At 41.0% G+C, this 17,572-nt stretch overlaps 1 protein-coding gene across 16 annotated transcripts in view; it reads left to right on the top strand.

Moving 5' to 3' along the window:
• The window catches only part of LOC6614805 (potassium voltage-gated channel protein Shaker), a 119,355-nt gene that overhangs the window by 69,428 nt on the left and 32,355 nt on the right, over positions 1-17,572 (top strand). Inside the window, exon 1 of one of the 16 annotated variants that reach the window (XM_032725503.1) lies at positions 10,810-10,835. The exons of the other annotated variants lie outside the window; for them this stretch is intronic. Within the exon in view, the coding sequence (XP_032581394.1) occupies positions 10,825-10,835 (11 nt within the window). The 5' untranslated portion in view covers positions 10,810-10,824. Of the gene's footprint in view, positions 1-10,809; positions 10,836-17,572 lie in introns of those variants that run through there. 16 annotated transcript variants of the gene reach the window in all.

The raw sequence follows: 17,572 nt of genomic DNA, 5'->3' as shown, positions 1-17,572 counted from the left end.
AGCCACCTGCACCTGCACCACCCAATCCACCCAAACCAGCTGAACCACTCGAGAAACGCCCCCAAACTCAAACTCCAGCACTCGAATTGTTTACCTCGACCTGGGCGTTGGTTGGCAAAAAATGGGGATGAGAGGACGAACTGGGAGCCACGAGGTGCTGGATGTGAAGATGTCTGTCCTAAAAGCGCAATAAACGTGACTAAAGTAAACTAAATCAAGAACGAAGCACACGGCGAACTTTGAGTTGAGCATTTCGTGTTGCACTTGACAGCGAGAAAGGAGATGAAAAAAGTGAGAAATAGAAAGCAAGCTGAAACTTAAACTTGTGCGCTAGTGCACTGAGCAAAATTCGAGGTTTCAAGTCGATGATTTAATATAGATGTACAAATATATCAATGACTTATACTAGTTTATGAAAGAAAAAGTTATAGACTCACTGTGTACATTTTTAAAATTAACATTGATACATTTATTTTAATGACTACATCTAACTTTCTTATGATGTCTACTTTTCTGTTTCGTGTGCAGATTGAAAGGTGAACAGCATAGATGTCTTGCTGATTTCTGTTTGCTAAAAAATATAGCCAGATGCCTGAGTAATTTTCAAATTCAATATAAAAACACCAAGCAATAAGTAAAACTGCTATGCCAAATATTGAAATTAAATCAAAATGCTAGAAGCTACCTGAATTTCAGGCTGTCTGAATTTAAATCAACGTCCTTAATTCCAATTAAAGCTTTTCACTGCAAACAAACAAACATGAATAGATATCTAATATTGGTAGTTATTCGATATTACAAAATCCAATGCAAGTGCAATTGAAGGCAACAAAAACCAAACCATTGAACAGTAAGCAATGGAGAATGCCCAAAAATAATGGCAAGAAAAGCGAAAACACAGCCTGGCAGGGAAATAGAAAAATAAGGCTGCAAAAATATAGAAAATACGAAAAAAGTGAAAGCCAAAATGTTATTTTGTTCAAGAGTTGCAGGGCGCCAGGCAGTCAGTTCTTGTCAAGCAGGACCTCTTTCCCATGCCCCCCTCCTCCCCCTCAAAATAAATGTAAAAACTAGAAAAGCATGTGTGCCGTGTGGAAAAACTCGTGTGAGGGTGGCGGGGAAATGTGTGGAAAAACTCTTTTGCTGATTTTTCAGTGCGCATTTCTCTTTGTTTCTCGCTTTTCGGCGAAGTTTCTTATTGGACTTTTGTGTGCTTACGCTTAAACTCGTATTTTATAGAATGATATTTTTGGCTGAATGCCAAGAGGCAGTTACCAAGTGGAGCGAGGGGGGGGGGGGGGGGGGGGGGGGGCACAAGGGTGAAGGGAGCTGCTGCTGCATGTGTGTGTAAGTGTGACTTTGATGTCGGTTGTATGCCTGCATGTATGTGTGTCAGTGCACTGAAAGCCTTTTGGTAATTACATTAAACATGCCCAAAATGCAGCAGCAATTTACACATTTCCCTCAGCCGGCCACGCCCCTGTGCTGCCGCCCTCTTTTTGGATGAATCCAACTCCATTTTCCCTGTGGCGCATATGTGTGAGTGTGTGACGTCACATGCTGCAGCAGTTGCCAAAAATTGCAACTGAAAACTCTGGCGGCCATAAAAAAAGGATAAAAAGGACGCGAAACACAGAGCTACAATGCTGCTGATGCCTTTGGGTTAAGCAGCGGTATATATATACACATATATATAAACATATATGTGCATTTGTATCTGTGTATGTGCCTGTTATGTCTGTGTGTGTGTATGTGCTGCAGCCTCAAGGACATTTCCACTTGCATCTGCTTCAATTTTGTTGCATTAGTGTCAGTTTCTCTCGCTCTTTTCGTCCTTTCTCTCCATGTTTTTTTTTGTTTATTCCGGCAAAGATGTTAGGCCTTTGGGGGCGGGTATATGGCCGAGGGGGCGTGTCCACTGCCCAGACACAATGTCGCTGCAAACGAGGAAAACTGAAATTAAATTCATTTCCCCCGTCTTGAAGTTCACATAATTGTCAGTTTTATAAGTACTTACAAGATCACAAGCGAGTGAAGTGGTAACTAAGGCAATTTCAAGGACCCCACTTGAACTTTATTACACTTTTTGCATCGTTGTTACAATGCTGCTGAATTTATTTGGTCGATTATTGTGTTGTGAACATATTTCTTAAGGTTCTCCTTCGTGATTAAATATAGTTTAGATACAGAATTTTCCTTTAAACAATTTTCCTTTCAAGAGGAAAATTGGTTTACTTAGCGTTCAAAGCATTACCAATTAATACTTCCATTGGTTATAGAATTTGTTAAAGTGCAAAAGTTGGTCCTTTTTAGTTTCGGCGTTTCAGTTTTTGCAGTGTGCAACTAATGACGTTGACAAACGCTGCAAGTGTCGCTCGTTCTGGCCGAAATCGGTGTCTACAGTTGCAGATACGGATGCAGTTGCAATTCCAGTCGCAGTTGCACTTGCAGCTGCGGTTGCCAACTGCCTGTCGTCCTGTATGATTCGTATTCGGATTCGAAGAGCCGCAGACAAACTGACGACAAGCCAAGCGTCGCCAGCTCCTCCTTTGGAGCCCAATGCCACAAGCCGTATTTGGCCGGCTTTTCCTCGGCTTTTCCCTTAAATTTTCCATCCGTTTCAGCTGGCCCAGACGATGTCAGCCGCCGGCCAGTGCTGCAACTGCAGAGCCGACTATCAAAAGTGGCTAGTAAAGAGATTTTTTATATTAAAAAAATTATAATTATAAAAGTTAGCATTATTGCTCTGGCTTATTATTATTTAAATAGTGTAGAAATGTTTGGGCATACTTGAAAAATCTATGGCAATCTATCTACTAATTTACTTAACATCTCAATCTGTACCTAAAACATGTACAGTTTGTTAATTAAAATTTAAGAAGGTTATTTTTATTGGAACAGGTAAAAAAGGCGCAATACTTAAACCAAATGAAGTGCTACAAACAACATTTGAATTATGTTTTTACATATTTTTTATAAATCTGTAAAATAAAATCTGATTATATCCAGAGTCAAGTTGGCAACACTTTCCTTATAGGCGGCGGTGCAGCAAATTAACATCATGACACACATTTAAATGCAGACAAGCTGTGGAGGGAGTGGGGGAGGGGGTGGTGTGGAGCGGCAAGTGCAAAGTGGAGAGATTCTGCAGTGGTACCCGGGGACTTGGGAAATTGAGGCCACACAAACGAAGCAGGAGATGTATGTCTATATGGCCGAGATGGGGACCAAATGGCAGGGCAGTGGAAGTCGGCTCACTTTCGCCAGATGATGCCACACTGCCCCCCACCCGCATTTTCCATTTTCGCCCCATGTGAGCAGTCTAATTGCCCAAGAATTGCCAGCTCACTCCATGTAATTCAGTTACCAATAAACTGCCATTTAATTGGCTGTAAAAAGCACGGAAATGCATATCGATAACAAAATGACCTAATTGGTAGGCAGTAAATATACATTTGCACGGGCATTTTAATCACTGAATTATGTCAGCATAAAGTGATTTTAAAATGCATAAATTGCAGACAATTTATCAAATTGTGATACTCACTCACTTTCAGTGGCACATAATTACACCTTTCTCCTTTGCCCTACTTTGCTGAAAGCCATTCAATTATGGATGCACAATCGATAAAAGCAGCTGAAATCCCTTTCCATTTCCTTATTTAAGCCATGTTTTTACTAACTTGGCCAAGAGCGAAAAGTCGCTTGCATAATCGCTGGCAAATGTGAGAATTTTGGGCGCCGAGTGCCCAAATAAATATGCAATTGTTATGAAAAATCGAAGGCCAACTTTCAAGTGTCAGCCATATTTCACACTCTCTTTTCGGTGAGTGTGTGTGCGTGTGCGAGAAGTGGAGAGTGAGAGTGGCATGCCGGAAGTGGCAAGCAATTTGGGCGACAAGAATATACAGTACGCGCAGCAAAAATACTGCATAGTTGAAAAAATGCCTCATTCAATTTAGTTTTAAAATGAATTAATTGAATATGAAATATGAATAAGAAAAACGCATTTTGTTAGATGAATAAGCATCATAAATCTGATTTCTAAATATTTAAGTAATCCACTTATAATTAGCTAGCAATTAACTGCCAACATTTCTATTCGCAACATCAATTTTGCTCAGTGTAGACTTCAGCTCATCAGCAGCATCATACACACAAAGCAGAAGATGGCCAACTGTTCGCTACTTATGGCGCCAAGATGACGCCCCCTTTTCCGCCTTCACCTCGACGCCCCCCTCCATGTCCATGTCCTTTCCGCCCATCCTGGCAACTTGCAACTCGCTTAAAGGATGCGCTATAAATTTTGCAGGTTGTTTTGCTGCGCTGCACAAGTTTCGGCGGTATAAAACTCAGCCCCGTCATTTACCAACGATTTTCCCGCATTTTTCCACCCATCGATGGCTACGGCATTTGTCTCGCTTTTTTTCGCATTTTTTTCCTTGTTGCGGCCCTTTGCTCGAAAATATGTATATTTTCCATGCTCATCCCCGCTGGCCGCATATTTTATGCAGCTGCCTCGGGTTTTCCTCGGATCCTGCGAGTCCGCCTTTGGGCCAGGACGAAAAGGACGACCGGAAAAAGCAGGACGAGCTGAAGCCGGAATGTCGGCCAAAGCTGCGGGCCACATTTTCCACGCTCGCTCCTCAGCCATTGACGTTTGAGGTTGCATTGTTGCTGAATTGTCCTCGACGAGGTCCTGTGTCCCGTGTAATTGAACCAATCGCCTCTCGCCGCGCTGGAATATGAAAAAGATATTTTTTGTCATCCAAAAGATATTTTAGCTTTTTTCGCCACTCTCTTACTCGCATCTGCCTGGCATCTCATAAATCTCATTAAAAATGCGGGTGGCAAAAATGATGCCATAGTGCTCAGAGTGGCTACTATTCAAGGGGATCTTAAAAAATGTATTATCACTTTTACCGTTGCCAAAGGAATCACAAACTCAAATTATATTGTCTAATTTCCGTAATTTATGCAAAAAAAAAATACCCTTTCAGCTCGTTTATACCCTATATCAAATTATAGCATACAGTAAAATTACAATAGCTCATTCATGAATATGTTGTGTAAATGGCATTTTATTTACTAACCAACTACGGTATTTAAGCCAAATAAATTGGCTCAATACTCCAAAATTTACATCTAGCTTCCCAAATTTGTTTTAGCTTGTTAAGCTAGTTTATTGTTTAAATGTTCTATACGTGTGTATAAAAATCCTGTGAATGCCGAGCCTGCATGTGCATAAAGCAATTCTCATACAAAATAGATTAGTTTGGAACTCTAAAATTCACCATTAGGTCCCCTAATTTGTGGCAGATCCCAGTTAGAATAACTGGTCGCCTGGCTACCGCAGATATATCCTGGTCGACGCCTTTATTGTTATCCTCGTTTTGCATGCCCGCCGACTCCATGGCCTCATGGCCTGCCCCTCGGAAAATACGCATTATCCGCGTTTTTCCGCCACACCCGACCCCTCGCTGGCCATAAATTTGGCTAGCAGCTTAACAAGGGAGCTGAACAGCAATGAACAAAAACAAAAAAAAAAAAGGAAAGGACTGAAAAAAAGTATAGAAGAGGCCAGGAAAAAATGCAGCACCACGGGACTGGGAAAATCCGCGCAAAACGAGGGGGAAAACCCGGCAGGCCGTTGGGCTACAATGTATAACATGGCACTAAAAATTTTATGGCTCCCACAGCCTTTGACTTCAGCTTCGGCTTTTTGGTTTTAGCTTTCGATTTGGAATTTGAAATCGGTTAAGTGCAGGCAGGACTAAGCCAGGACATTATCCCATTATGGGAATGGCCAGTTTTCTATGGGAATTCGTTGCCATATCCGCAGCAACGTATTTGCGTCATTTCGGGCCATTTTGTTATTGTTTCGTTTTGGAGGCCAACATTGTTGCCAAATATACCAAAAATAAGTCCCAGCGCTGGCTAATTGATGTAATACGAGTTTTCCGAAACCACAATTCCAGCGGTGGATTTATTATACGAACTCTATATATACACACGTGTATATATATCCTGTGGCCGGCATTTCAGCACTCTCTAATCGATCGAAAGCGACGGCTACAAAATGCACAACTTCATAATGAATATTTTAGCTTGATTAATTGCCAGTCGAACAATGCAGATCCAACCTCGAGTTTGAAACACACAACTGCCAAAAGGAAGTGTTGTACACATCTGGGAATCTGGTTGGCCAAAATAATTTTGATTATGACTTATCGAAGCATTTGATGTACTTGTTAAGACGACAAATATTGGCAGCACTTTGTAAATCCTGCAGTTTTGCTAAAAAAAATTAATTGGGTAATACTTTTACTACTATTACTCAATTGACATACTTTAGATTTATGTACATCTTGGAAATGCTTCAATTGCAAATGCGATATTTTCCATCTGACATCGGCAATATATCTTAATAAATATTATATTACGTACACCCACGTTGACATGCAACTACAACTCAATTATTTTTCGCTTAAACTGCCAATTATTTTGTCGCTCCTTGAAAAAGTGGCGAGTTTCGCAATAAATAATTAATAACACACGAACGTATGTAAAATGCTTATGATTGCCTGGAAACTTCAGAGTTATCCACTGGAATAAATTTATACATCTTTATGCTTCAATCGCAATTGAATTTCTCTTAAATCTGATTTACATAGTTCACGTGAAAGGTTTTTTTATGTAGTTCTTTTTTTTTAATCGAAAATCACCCACAAGCAATGCGTAAAAATATATATTTCAATTTTAAAATAATATACAGTTCATATGGCCATTTCATTCAATTTTCCCCTGAAGTTCTCGCTACTTGCGAAGTATTTTTTTATGCAATTATATTTTTTATACATAAATACATATATATTGCGTTAGTGCTCAATGGCCAATGGACCTGACTAATTGATTTTGTACACGAAATATGAATTCAATTTGCGTTGTTTATCATTCCTGGTGGCCCGAGTCGCATGTGCCGGATTAATCCCATTAGGTGGCCGCTCGAAGGGCATTGTGGGTGGGAATTCGGAATTCAGCCTTGCTGCTCTCTGTCAAGGATACGCGAACGTCAGGACCGCCCACTGACGTCACACGGGGGCGGTGAACTGAGGCGATTGCAATCGATGCGGATGACATGACCCAACGACCCATTAACCCACCAACCCGCCGAGTCACCAAACCAGCTTTTCCGATTCATTCACCTGCTTATAGGATCTTCGCATTTCAAGCGCGCGCCCAGCATCCGCAGTAGGAGCTTTTGGTGGCGCCCTCTGTGCGCTGAGCTTTTGACTGGAAAGCGGAAAGGCCGCAGACGCACAGCTTCCGGCTTCCAGACGAAAAGCTCAATCCGCTGACAGCTGGCCAACTGACAGTTGACCGTGTTCCGTTTCCGCTGCATTCCGCCAGCGATTAATATGAATATCAAAAAGTGATATTAAACGTAACGTATATAAATAAATAACCAACTTTGAAAAGGAATGTATCTTTCCACAAATTGACTTACATGTTGGAATTTTTGTTGGGATATAACATAAGTTTTATCAATTTGATAAAACACAAATATATATAAAATCATTGAAACCCCTTTACAGTCTTAACTGATTGCGTTTTATACTTTTTACTAAAAAGACAAAAAACTCATCCTTATATCACATAGTCTTTTGAGTAAACAAGATTCTAGTAAAAGTGATTCTTACAATTTCAGAAATAACTCAATCTATTTGACAAATTTAATTTTTTTTATTTAATGGTATTAAATCCTAAATGCACCCACATATATAAATCAACAGGTGTATAAAGATTGAATAATTACTTGTAGGCCGCAAATATTCGTTTCAAACAAGATAATGCACATGTAGACACCATGGTGTGCAATTGATACTCGATAACCTATAAATATAATATTTAAAAAAACATCATAAATTATCTGTCATATAAATTCCTAACCATAAAAATACGTTTGACAAATGACTGACCCAAAAAAAAATTCACAAATGAGGTACTAAGCTGAAGGGAAACATACACAACAATTTAACTTTTTTTTAAACAAAATATTTTAAATATGAAAGTTGAAGTGACAAAGCAAAGCTAAAAGAACTGCGATTTTGACATTTGCCAGCGGGTGTACTGCCTAGTCCTTTGCTCGTGAGCTTTATTCATTGAGGAATCTGACGAAGCTCAAGCTCGCTCCGCGGCAGGATTCGCAGCCTGGAAGCCCAGCTGACAGCTTCCAGCTTCCAGCGGCGGAGCAGCTGTCCCATCGGTGGGCGCAAACGGAGGAGTGTTGGGCGGTTGGGAGGACCCCCGGTCAGAAGAACACCCGAGAACGGAACGAGGAACACCGGCCAGTGGAACGGGGGAATGAGCGGACCGAGTGGAACGCCGAGTGGCTGGCCCAGTACACTCTGCCGAGAGTCAGTCTTTGGCAGTCAGCAGCCGACAGCAGATGCCGACGAGGATGCAGAATAGCCGATATCTGAATGCGAATACGAATCCGAATCGAAATCGAAACCATAACCGAATCCCGAACCGAAATCGAAACTGAATCTGGGAAAAGTGCGCGGAAGTGTATGTGTTCCATTGCCGATTCGTGGCGTTCCAGTGGCACTGCATCAACAAGGGGGCGGGCGCCGCGAAAGGGGGCGGGGCAGGACACAAAGCCAAAGACGAACTAGAAACGGCCGCAGGTAACAAAAATAAATTAGAAACAAGAGAGCCGAGAAAAAGCCAGAAAGCACTCACAACCAGCCAAAGAAAACGTGTTAAAATCTAGTTGATAAAAATATATAAGCATTTTTTTACACTTTTTTTTAAGACAAAACATTTTTTTCTACTGTGCGTGTGTAAAAGACGAATCACAAGAATGATGGAAAAAAGTGCGGCAAATGGAGAGATTAAAACCGAGCGATAAAGATACACAAATCCGTGGGATTGCGTGCGTGTGCTTAACCTTGACATATCAAACAAAACAACAAAATTAGACCAGAGTGTAAAAAAGAATTTAAAAGTATCAATCTATTGTGTCTGCAGTGCGGATTCAGCGATTTTTGGCATCGCTGAAATTCCGCTGACATGCCATTCAACCCAACAGTAAATCGAACAAGCGCAAGAACACACAATTTTAGCTAGCAAAAATAACCAACAAATATATAAATAAAAATATATAAATCAAATTCAAGAAAAAAAATGCAAATAAAACCAATAAACACTTAAGAAATTTCATTAAACAAGTGGCCGCCAAAGAGAAAGTAGTGCAAGAAGAAAGGTGAAAGGCGGTGGGTGGGGTAGTGTGTTCAAATAACATATTGCTAAGCAGAAAAAGAATCACAGAGAGCACAACCAAAGGAGAGAGAGAGAGAGAGCGAAAGAAGAGGGAAAGAGAGGGCTCAATTGTTGTTGTTGTTGTTTGTACAGCAGCCTACCTGAACAGCAGCAACAACAACAGCGAGCATCAGCAGCAATTCCGCTGTAAGCAATATTTTTGAGGTATATCCTTCTTAAGGACGTTCCAAAGGCAATTTGCTGCTGCTGCTGCTGAAGTGTGTGTGTGTGTGTTTGTCCCTCTGCTTTTGCCCCAACATTTCTCTCTTTTCGCTTTGTCTTCATCTTCACGTAAACACACACACATACTCACACAGAGAAATGCCCAAATAAACTGAGGCAGAAAGGAGAAAATCAGGCGTATACGTAAATATCCTTAAAGCATTGGCATTTGTATTTTTCGCTTTTTGCTATTTATTTTCACATATTTGGAGCTATTAAATTCATGTTACTAGAATATGTCGTATTTCAAACCCTAATTCGTTGATAATCCGCTCAAATAAGAACTTCAAAAACTTAAATACAACACAAACTTGATATTATATTAGTATGGTAAAGATTCACGGTATGGTAAAGATTAATTTCATGCAAATATTAGCATTTTATGCAAAAAATACAATTCCATTCCGTCTTACATTCGTTGAATAAAACTAATATTTACTCATACGCCGTGGTGTTTCAACTTGCAATAAGATTTTTCATTTAAAGAAGTGGGGAGCAGCTATCCAAACATAACTTCCCCCAAGAATTGAATTTAATCTACGGCAAGGCTTCAAGAAATTCATTTAGAGGATCGATTGAATTCTTCAAACTGTCCACGTGGCGTATGCGTTATATTTGCTATATTCACTAGGGACAACAGTGCGGATGAGTTTTTTTTTGCTGACCATCAAGCCGTAAAAATCGCACGCTAACCACAAATCTGCCCCAGATTGAGTCCTTAATTCATCCTTTATCCATGCGGCCTCTCACCTGGCTGCAATTTGCCGAAACTTTTGGCAAGTGCTCAATTTCGTGGCACACACAGATGCTGGATGCTAAATGCTCTGCATGCCGCCGATGTTGACCTTTCGAGGCTGCCAAAACGCTCACACAGACAGTCGAAATTGATGGATGAGCCAGATGGTGGGTCCCTCTATTCTGATTTCGCTTTTGGTTTACACCGAGATTGGCAACGTGTGAACTTCAAACTGTTGCCAAAAACCCACACAGCACACGAAAATGTACGGATAGCTAATCAAAATTGATTAAAACCCATCGATGACAGCGAGTTTTGTGCAGTGAATGCCGGGGAAATGGCAAATTGAAAATGGGGAATGTGATAAAAGCGAAGGTGAGGTGTCAACACAATGCAGTTAGACCCATCAATCAATTAGCATCGGCAGGTGGCAGCTGAACGATAAAGCACTTAAATACCTATAAAACTAGGCCTAAAACGAGATCGATATTTTAAATTCAAGCCAAAAAAAACGCAACTTATTTGTGGAGGTCGATTCAGCAATGGACGAGTCGTATGTATTTTATTTAAGTTTTTATTTATTATGACGATTTTTGTTATATTATCTTTCTTTCTGATCATTGCATTTTATAATTTTATGTTTAATTTGTTTAGCCCAGATGCAAATACAAATATACTGTCTTTTTTATAATTCTATATTTTTTAAACTTGCTTAAACCTTACTTACTTATTCATTCTATTTTGTTATGTTTTGTTTTAATTCAAATTTAAAATTACTTAATTTATGATTATTACATATTTAATATTTATTTTTTATTATTAAATTATTATATATTCGTTTTAAGCATTTATTTATATATCTTGAGAGGGTTTCGATGCAGGTTTGGATAGTATGGGCGAAATATGTGTGCTACTAGGTCTGAAAGTTGAATTATCGAGGGTATTGGTGCTTCTGCAACTTCTTCCATAATGTCTTTGGTCCTCAAAAGTTCAGTCTAGTTTGGCCAACTAGGGAAAAGTAAAGTAAAGTGAAGTGAAGTGAAGTTAACTGGAGTTGAGTTGAGTTCAGTTCCACAAAATGCGTGACAAGACAAAGGCAACAACAGAGGCGTGAGTTGATGTCTCTTTCTGGCCAGCTCTCCCTCTCTCTCTCTTGCTCTCGTCCCCTCTCTCTCGCTCTACCTTTCTTTACGTTTTTTTTTGTTTTTTTTTTTTTTGTTGTGGGAGGGGGTTAAGTATTTACTGCGCACACCGAAAAAATAGAAAAGGCAAAGGAAACGAAAATCGTGAGAGATGCGAAGAGATGAAAGAGGGCAGGCAATGGGGACCCGGTTCACTTTTTCCCGGCCTAGCAAAATTCCCGGCCCCAAAGGACCCTCGCACACACACACACACATACATACATACATATCTATGTATATATATACGGCAAACACGCAGACGCAATAGCAAAAAAAACGGACAGCTGCTTAACACTTCTGAAAGAGGGAGTGAGAGAGGGAGATAGGTGTAGCGGAGGTGTCTGATAATAACGGCAAAGATAATGGAAAAGCGCACAATACGCTAGGCTGCGAAGCCAGCGAAGCAGCGGGCGAAGCAGGAAACGCCAATAAACGAGACAACACAGCGGACAAACGGCAAACGCAGCCAGGACACACACTCTCTTTCTCACTCGCTCTCTTGATTTGTGCGTGTGTATGGGTTGCATAAATCCGCCAACAAGTTTCCCATTGTGCAGGGCCTTAGAATTTCCCTTTTTGCCTCAACATCCTTCGCGCTCTCACTCTCTTTCCCTCCACCTAGCCCTCGCCCTCTCTCTCTCTCCTCACAATGACTCACGAGGCTTGCTCTCGTATTAGTGTTATTTTGTTATACACACACGCCACACGTGCGTGTGTGTGTGTGTGCGCGCAGGAGAGCGTAAGTGTGTGTGTATGTGTGTGCGTCGGTGTCATTACATCGCCAGTTAAGCGCTTACACGCTTCAATTTCTCGCATGCCACTTATGGCCCAACATTCGTCGCCTTTCGTCCTTTTCGCCTCGCTGTCCACGCGTTCCACTGCCAGCTGTTCCGCATCGCTCCACCGTTCCATTACCAACTTGTGCCGGGCCACGTTTTTGCGCGCTCTTCCAGTTGTTTGTTCTGCTGGTCCTCGAACTGGAAAGCAAGCGAAACGCGAAAGGCAAAGAGCGACTAGCGGGATAAACCCGCTCCCTTTCCCTCATTTTCTTAAAAAAAAATGATGAAAAGAAGGCCTAGGGCAATTCAACGAATAAATCTTCCTTACTTCAATCTAAAAATATCATAAATACATATACATATGCGTGTAGCCCGGTTCAAAAGTTGTTTTTCTGTTGTGTGTGTGTGTGAAGTAATCTAAAATAAAACACCTCCGAAAATAAGTTAAGGCGTGGGCCATTTACATTTGAGGCTATATATGTGTGTGTGCGTGCATGTATGTACGTATGTGTGTGTGTGTCTCGACTTCACCTGTGTTACCTCCCCCATCAATTCTGCTGCCCAATTTCTCTCTGCCGAACCGAAAGGTTCAAGGTTGTTGTTCCCAATCGAAAAGTCGCGCCAAAAACAACAAACAGCAGATTGCTCTCCATTCGCAATCAATTGCAATTATTCCAAACAAAAAAGGGAGCAAAGAGAAAGAGGTTGGGAATAGTGGGCTGAATGAAAACGCTTTAAATGCCGCCCATAAATAAATTGTGAAAAATCTGGGCTCGAAAAAAATCAATAGGTAAAGGACATCTTGCAGGCTATCCGCTGCCAGCCTATTTTTACCCAATAAATTCAAAACAACCTAAAACTTGTATGAGTGCTTTCTAAAAGCGGAAATTGCAATTTTCACTCGCTGTTTCCGGTTCAAATGAAACGATTTCGGTGCACGTATATGTGTGTGTGTGCGTAGTGTGTACTTCCATCTTTTTTTATTTTGTTGGAAAAATAAATGGTGAAACAAAAAGCTAACATAAATAAATAAATGTCAAACTGCAGCTAAAAATATATGTGACAAATAACCCCGAAATCAATGACAACAACAAAGTGGAAAGTGCATTGCCTAATTGCCAAAGAAAAAACAATTCTAAAAGTCAAGCAAAACACGCAACTGTAATACAAATACATGTATATACCACATATATATTGAACAACAAAATCCCAGACTCGTCTTCAACTAGCACGAATTGAAAGAGAGAAACCCAAAGGACTTCCAAGCCATTGCCAAATGCTAGCCGAAATAGGAGCCAAAGCAATCTTAATGGCCAGAAGCAGCTGCACGGAGGTGCCGAAAGCCAAGGAACTCGCCAAATAACAGAAGGTGCTCCGGACTAGAAGCATCAGAAGCAGCAGCACCAGCAGCAGCAACACCACCACCGCCAGCATCGCAAGTGGATTACTGTAAAGTGGAGCAGCCGCAGGACGAGGTCGAGGGCGCGGCCAGGATACGCCATCCGAGCAGGCTGAGCATTGGCGCAATTAGCGATTCGCACCACTTGCTCGTCCTCAACCATTTCCCGCATCGATTTCATCGAGCGATGGGGCCTCACACCGGTCCTGCGACCGCGCCAGGAGCAGCCGTTGAGCGGTGAAAACCTATCCAACGCCTCGCCCCCTCTTCTCTGCGATAGGTAAGGTCCTTGAACGATCTGCTTACCCAGATACCATAGCCTTTATCTTGGGCAAGCAATCGGGGAAGTGCGAAAAACTGCCTTTTTTGCTTGTACTTTAGGCCTATGAATATGGAGGGGAACATGGTTATGGTCACTGGCTTATTTAAAGATATCCCTATAAACTATTTCTTACATTTTCTAGAGAAACTTGAATTGCTTAAACATATTCTGCGAGTAGATACACTTTTTTCTTCTTGAGGATAAATTGAGCTTACTTCGAAGTCTTCGAAGAAATATTCCAAATCCTCTGACAAAACAATACACTTCTCTCAATGATTTTATCTTTATTTGTAATAAAGACTGAAATTCTTGCATTTTAAAACCATAAAAATAAAAACAAGAAATGCTAGTTACCCTGCAATATTCAAATTTAGAAGAGACGCAATATGTCATCCGCTGGTCACGAAATTCATTGCATACCTCAGGGCGTGCATCCCTTCGCGATGATGATGACAAATGATGAAGCGCCAGCCGCAGTGGAGTGAATGTAAATGTGAATGCAGATGCACAAACAGACAGAAGGACAGACACCCACATACGGACATAACACCCACTCACACTGCGGTGCGAAATGGTGGGCGGGTCAATGCGGCGTATGCGCAATGTGACATTGACAGCTGCCCAAACGGCAAACACAAAAGTGGCACAGCATCAATATCATTAACATTCCAATGGCCCCAGACCGGAGCCCTCACCGCACACTCACCATCATTCATTCATTCAGTCAGTCATTCACTCAGTCATTCCCCCGCTGCCTTTTCAGCCGATTGAGACATAACAATATCCTTTGATGATATCCTGTAATCGTCTCAGTGAATTGACATGAGTTTGACATCGATAACGATGTGCTGTGTCCTCGTGGCTCCCCTTCGCCTTTGCCACGCCGCTTCTTTGGCTTTCCTTTGTGTGGAGAAAGCATTTTCGCCGAGCAGAAGTTCAAGAACAAATGAAGAGCGAATCCAATGCATATGGGTAAATTGGTAAATTGATACCCGACGCTGGCGAAAGCAATTCAAGGCACTAAAATCGCTGACACCAAGTACTTTCTTGTTTGCTGCAGAGAGAGAACGAAAATTATAAAATATAGATTATAAAATATATATAAATATAGAGAATTAATCTTGCATGTTTTAGAAATGTATCATCAAATCAAATATGAACTGTTCGAAGGGCAAATCTATGCATATAGGTATCTCCGGAGCATCTAGCACCATTAAGCGCCACTTTGAGCAAAATCTCAAGCTTTCCATCTTGATATATAGAAAATATTTTGGCCAGTGTCCTTACACATCAGTCTGCTCCTTGCTGCTCTTGTTTTTGCTGATTGACGAGGCTTACACTTTCACTTTGCCTTTTACCCAAGCAAACAATTGCCGCACATTTCAACTTGCAACTTGACTTTTGCCCGCTCCTGGCTGCTTGCCGCTTGCTATTTGCTGTCATTGTTCTTGACTTTTGATCCCCACTGTTGTTGCTGTTGCTGCTTTTTTTGCTGGCCATAGTGTTGGTAGTAGTGGTTGTAGTTGTTTGTAGTTGTTGCTGCCAGCGACAAGGCGACAAGCGCCGTCAACGTCAGCAGCAAACAGCGAACAACAAAGCAACAAAGCCACCGAACACAGCCAACAATGGGGGAGGTGTGTGTGTGTGTGTGTGAGTGTGGGTGTGCTATAAAGACCTTCCCCCTCTCCCCCCTCTCCCTCATCTTCCCAGTCCCTAGAAACACACACCCATGCATGTCTCGCCATTTTCGCTTTATGTCGCTTTCACTCGCTTGACTTTCGCCACGAAAAACCGAAAAACCCCACCTTAGTTTCCGATTGTGCGGTGCATTAAAATTAAAACCACACAATGCGGGGGATTAGAGGGGGGTTTTGATATGTATTAAACGGTTTCGGGGACTTAACAAATTGAATGGGGATTACTTCTGATTGTGGCCAAGACAATTGCCAGCTATCTCAAACTGCAGGGCTGCTGGAAAGGGAAAGAAAGGCTTGTGGGTCAACTACTCCTCTTCATTCTATGAAACCTTTGACCCTTGGGTATTTTACAGATTTGATGAATTAACTGAAACTTCCAACATTTTACTCACTTGAAAAGATATTTATACCCCAACTTTTTATAACCCAAACGAGCTAAAAGAAGTCCACTTATGAAATTATATTGATTCCATGGTAGCCATTCATGTACTATCTAATTAAATCTTATTTAATCTCTTATAATCTTTTATTTAATCTAAGAAGTAAATTTAATTTGCAGTCTAAATAACAAATATTTACCACTTCTGTAAATCAGATAAGATTTAACTAGCAAACTGCAACTGCATTTCATTCCATATACAACAAATATTATCTTGTTTAATCATTAAATACCACATTAGGTGGACAATAGATTATCTAACTTCAATTAATTTCTATTTATAGTGTCTTTAATTCAAATTGTTGCTATTTGCAATCTCTTAACTAGACTAAACATTTAATTGAGTTCAAGTTTCATTATGGCCCAACTTATGACCAACATCCTAGACTTTAATTGATCTGCCTAATTACGCTTCTTGAAATTTACGTTTTAAAGGGGACTTTTCACCATGGCAAAACCATAAAATATCGATTAATGAATATTCCACCGAGCCCTTTGATTGTCTTATGCCTACTGAAGGACCATGAACTGATTGCACTTCTGAGAGCCTCGGTTGAGGGTCCTCGATCTCCTGCTATCTCTCCGTAGTCAAGTGTCCATTCTGTAGGTCCTTTTCCATCCGCTTTTCACCCCTTTGACACCCCTGAAAACCCCCCTGTGCCACCACTCTGCTAACTTCTGCTCCTTTGACGCACTTGAGACATTTGAAAAGTTTCACCTTTGGAGAAGTTCGCTTCGCTTTTAAATTGCGCGCTTAACAAGTTCGTTTCCTGTCCTTTTTTTATCCTGGCCCCCACTTCGCTGAAAACTCCACACTGCCCGTTCCATTGTTACTTTCCTTTAAGCTTAGCCTGCCTTTTTCGAATAATAAACGACGAAAAGTTTCGAATAGCGGAACATGTTTAAAATGCCTGACGTGCACACTTTTCCAGCATTTTTTGCCTCGCCTCGCCAGGACCCTTTCTCCGTAATTTTCCCCAACGCCTTCTCCATTTTCAACTCACAGCCCCTTTCATTCATTCTTTTCTGGCCACACGTGCATTGCTAAATGCAAACAGCACCGAAAACAGAAAACAGAAGACGACAGGCAACAAGCTTTCGCCCACTCCTCCTGCCACTCCCACTCCGCCACCCACTTTCACCCCACTTTCACCTCACTTTCTCCACCCACTTTGGTTGTTGTTGGTAGCTGTGGAACGGCTTGCATGTCGGTGCACACGAGTAGAACCTGAGAATGGTTGCCAAAAATAAAAAACACCAAACGGAAACGGAAAATGAGAATGGAAATGAAGAACGAGAAAGCAAATTGTAAAAGATATGTTCAAAACTTCTTTATACCCTCGATCTTGATATTACATTGTTACCAATTGCTTTTTATATATAACTTTGCAAAGCTTTTAATCAAAACATTTTTCGAATTTGAATATAATCCTTACCTTATTCACATATCATCTAAAATCTTCCAATTTCCTT

Source organism: Drosophila sechellia, chromosome X (assembly GCF_004382195.2).
Source record: "Drosophila sechellia strain sech25 chromosome X, ASM438219v1, whole genome shotgun sequence".
Lineage (NCBI taxonomy): Eukaryota > Metazoa > Arthropoda > Insecta > Diptera > Drosophilidae > Drosophila > Drosophila sechellia.
This window is presented reverse-complemented; position numbering and strand designations above follow the sequence as displayed.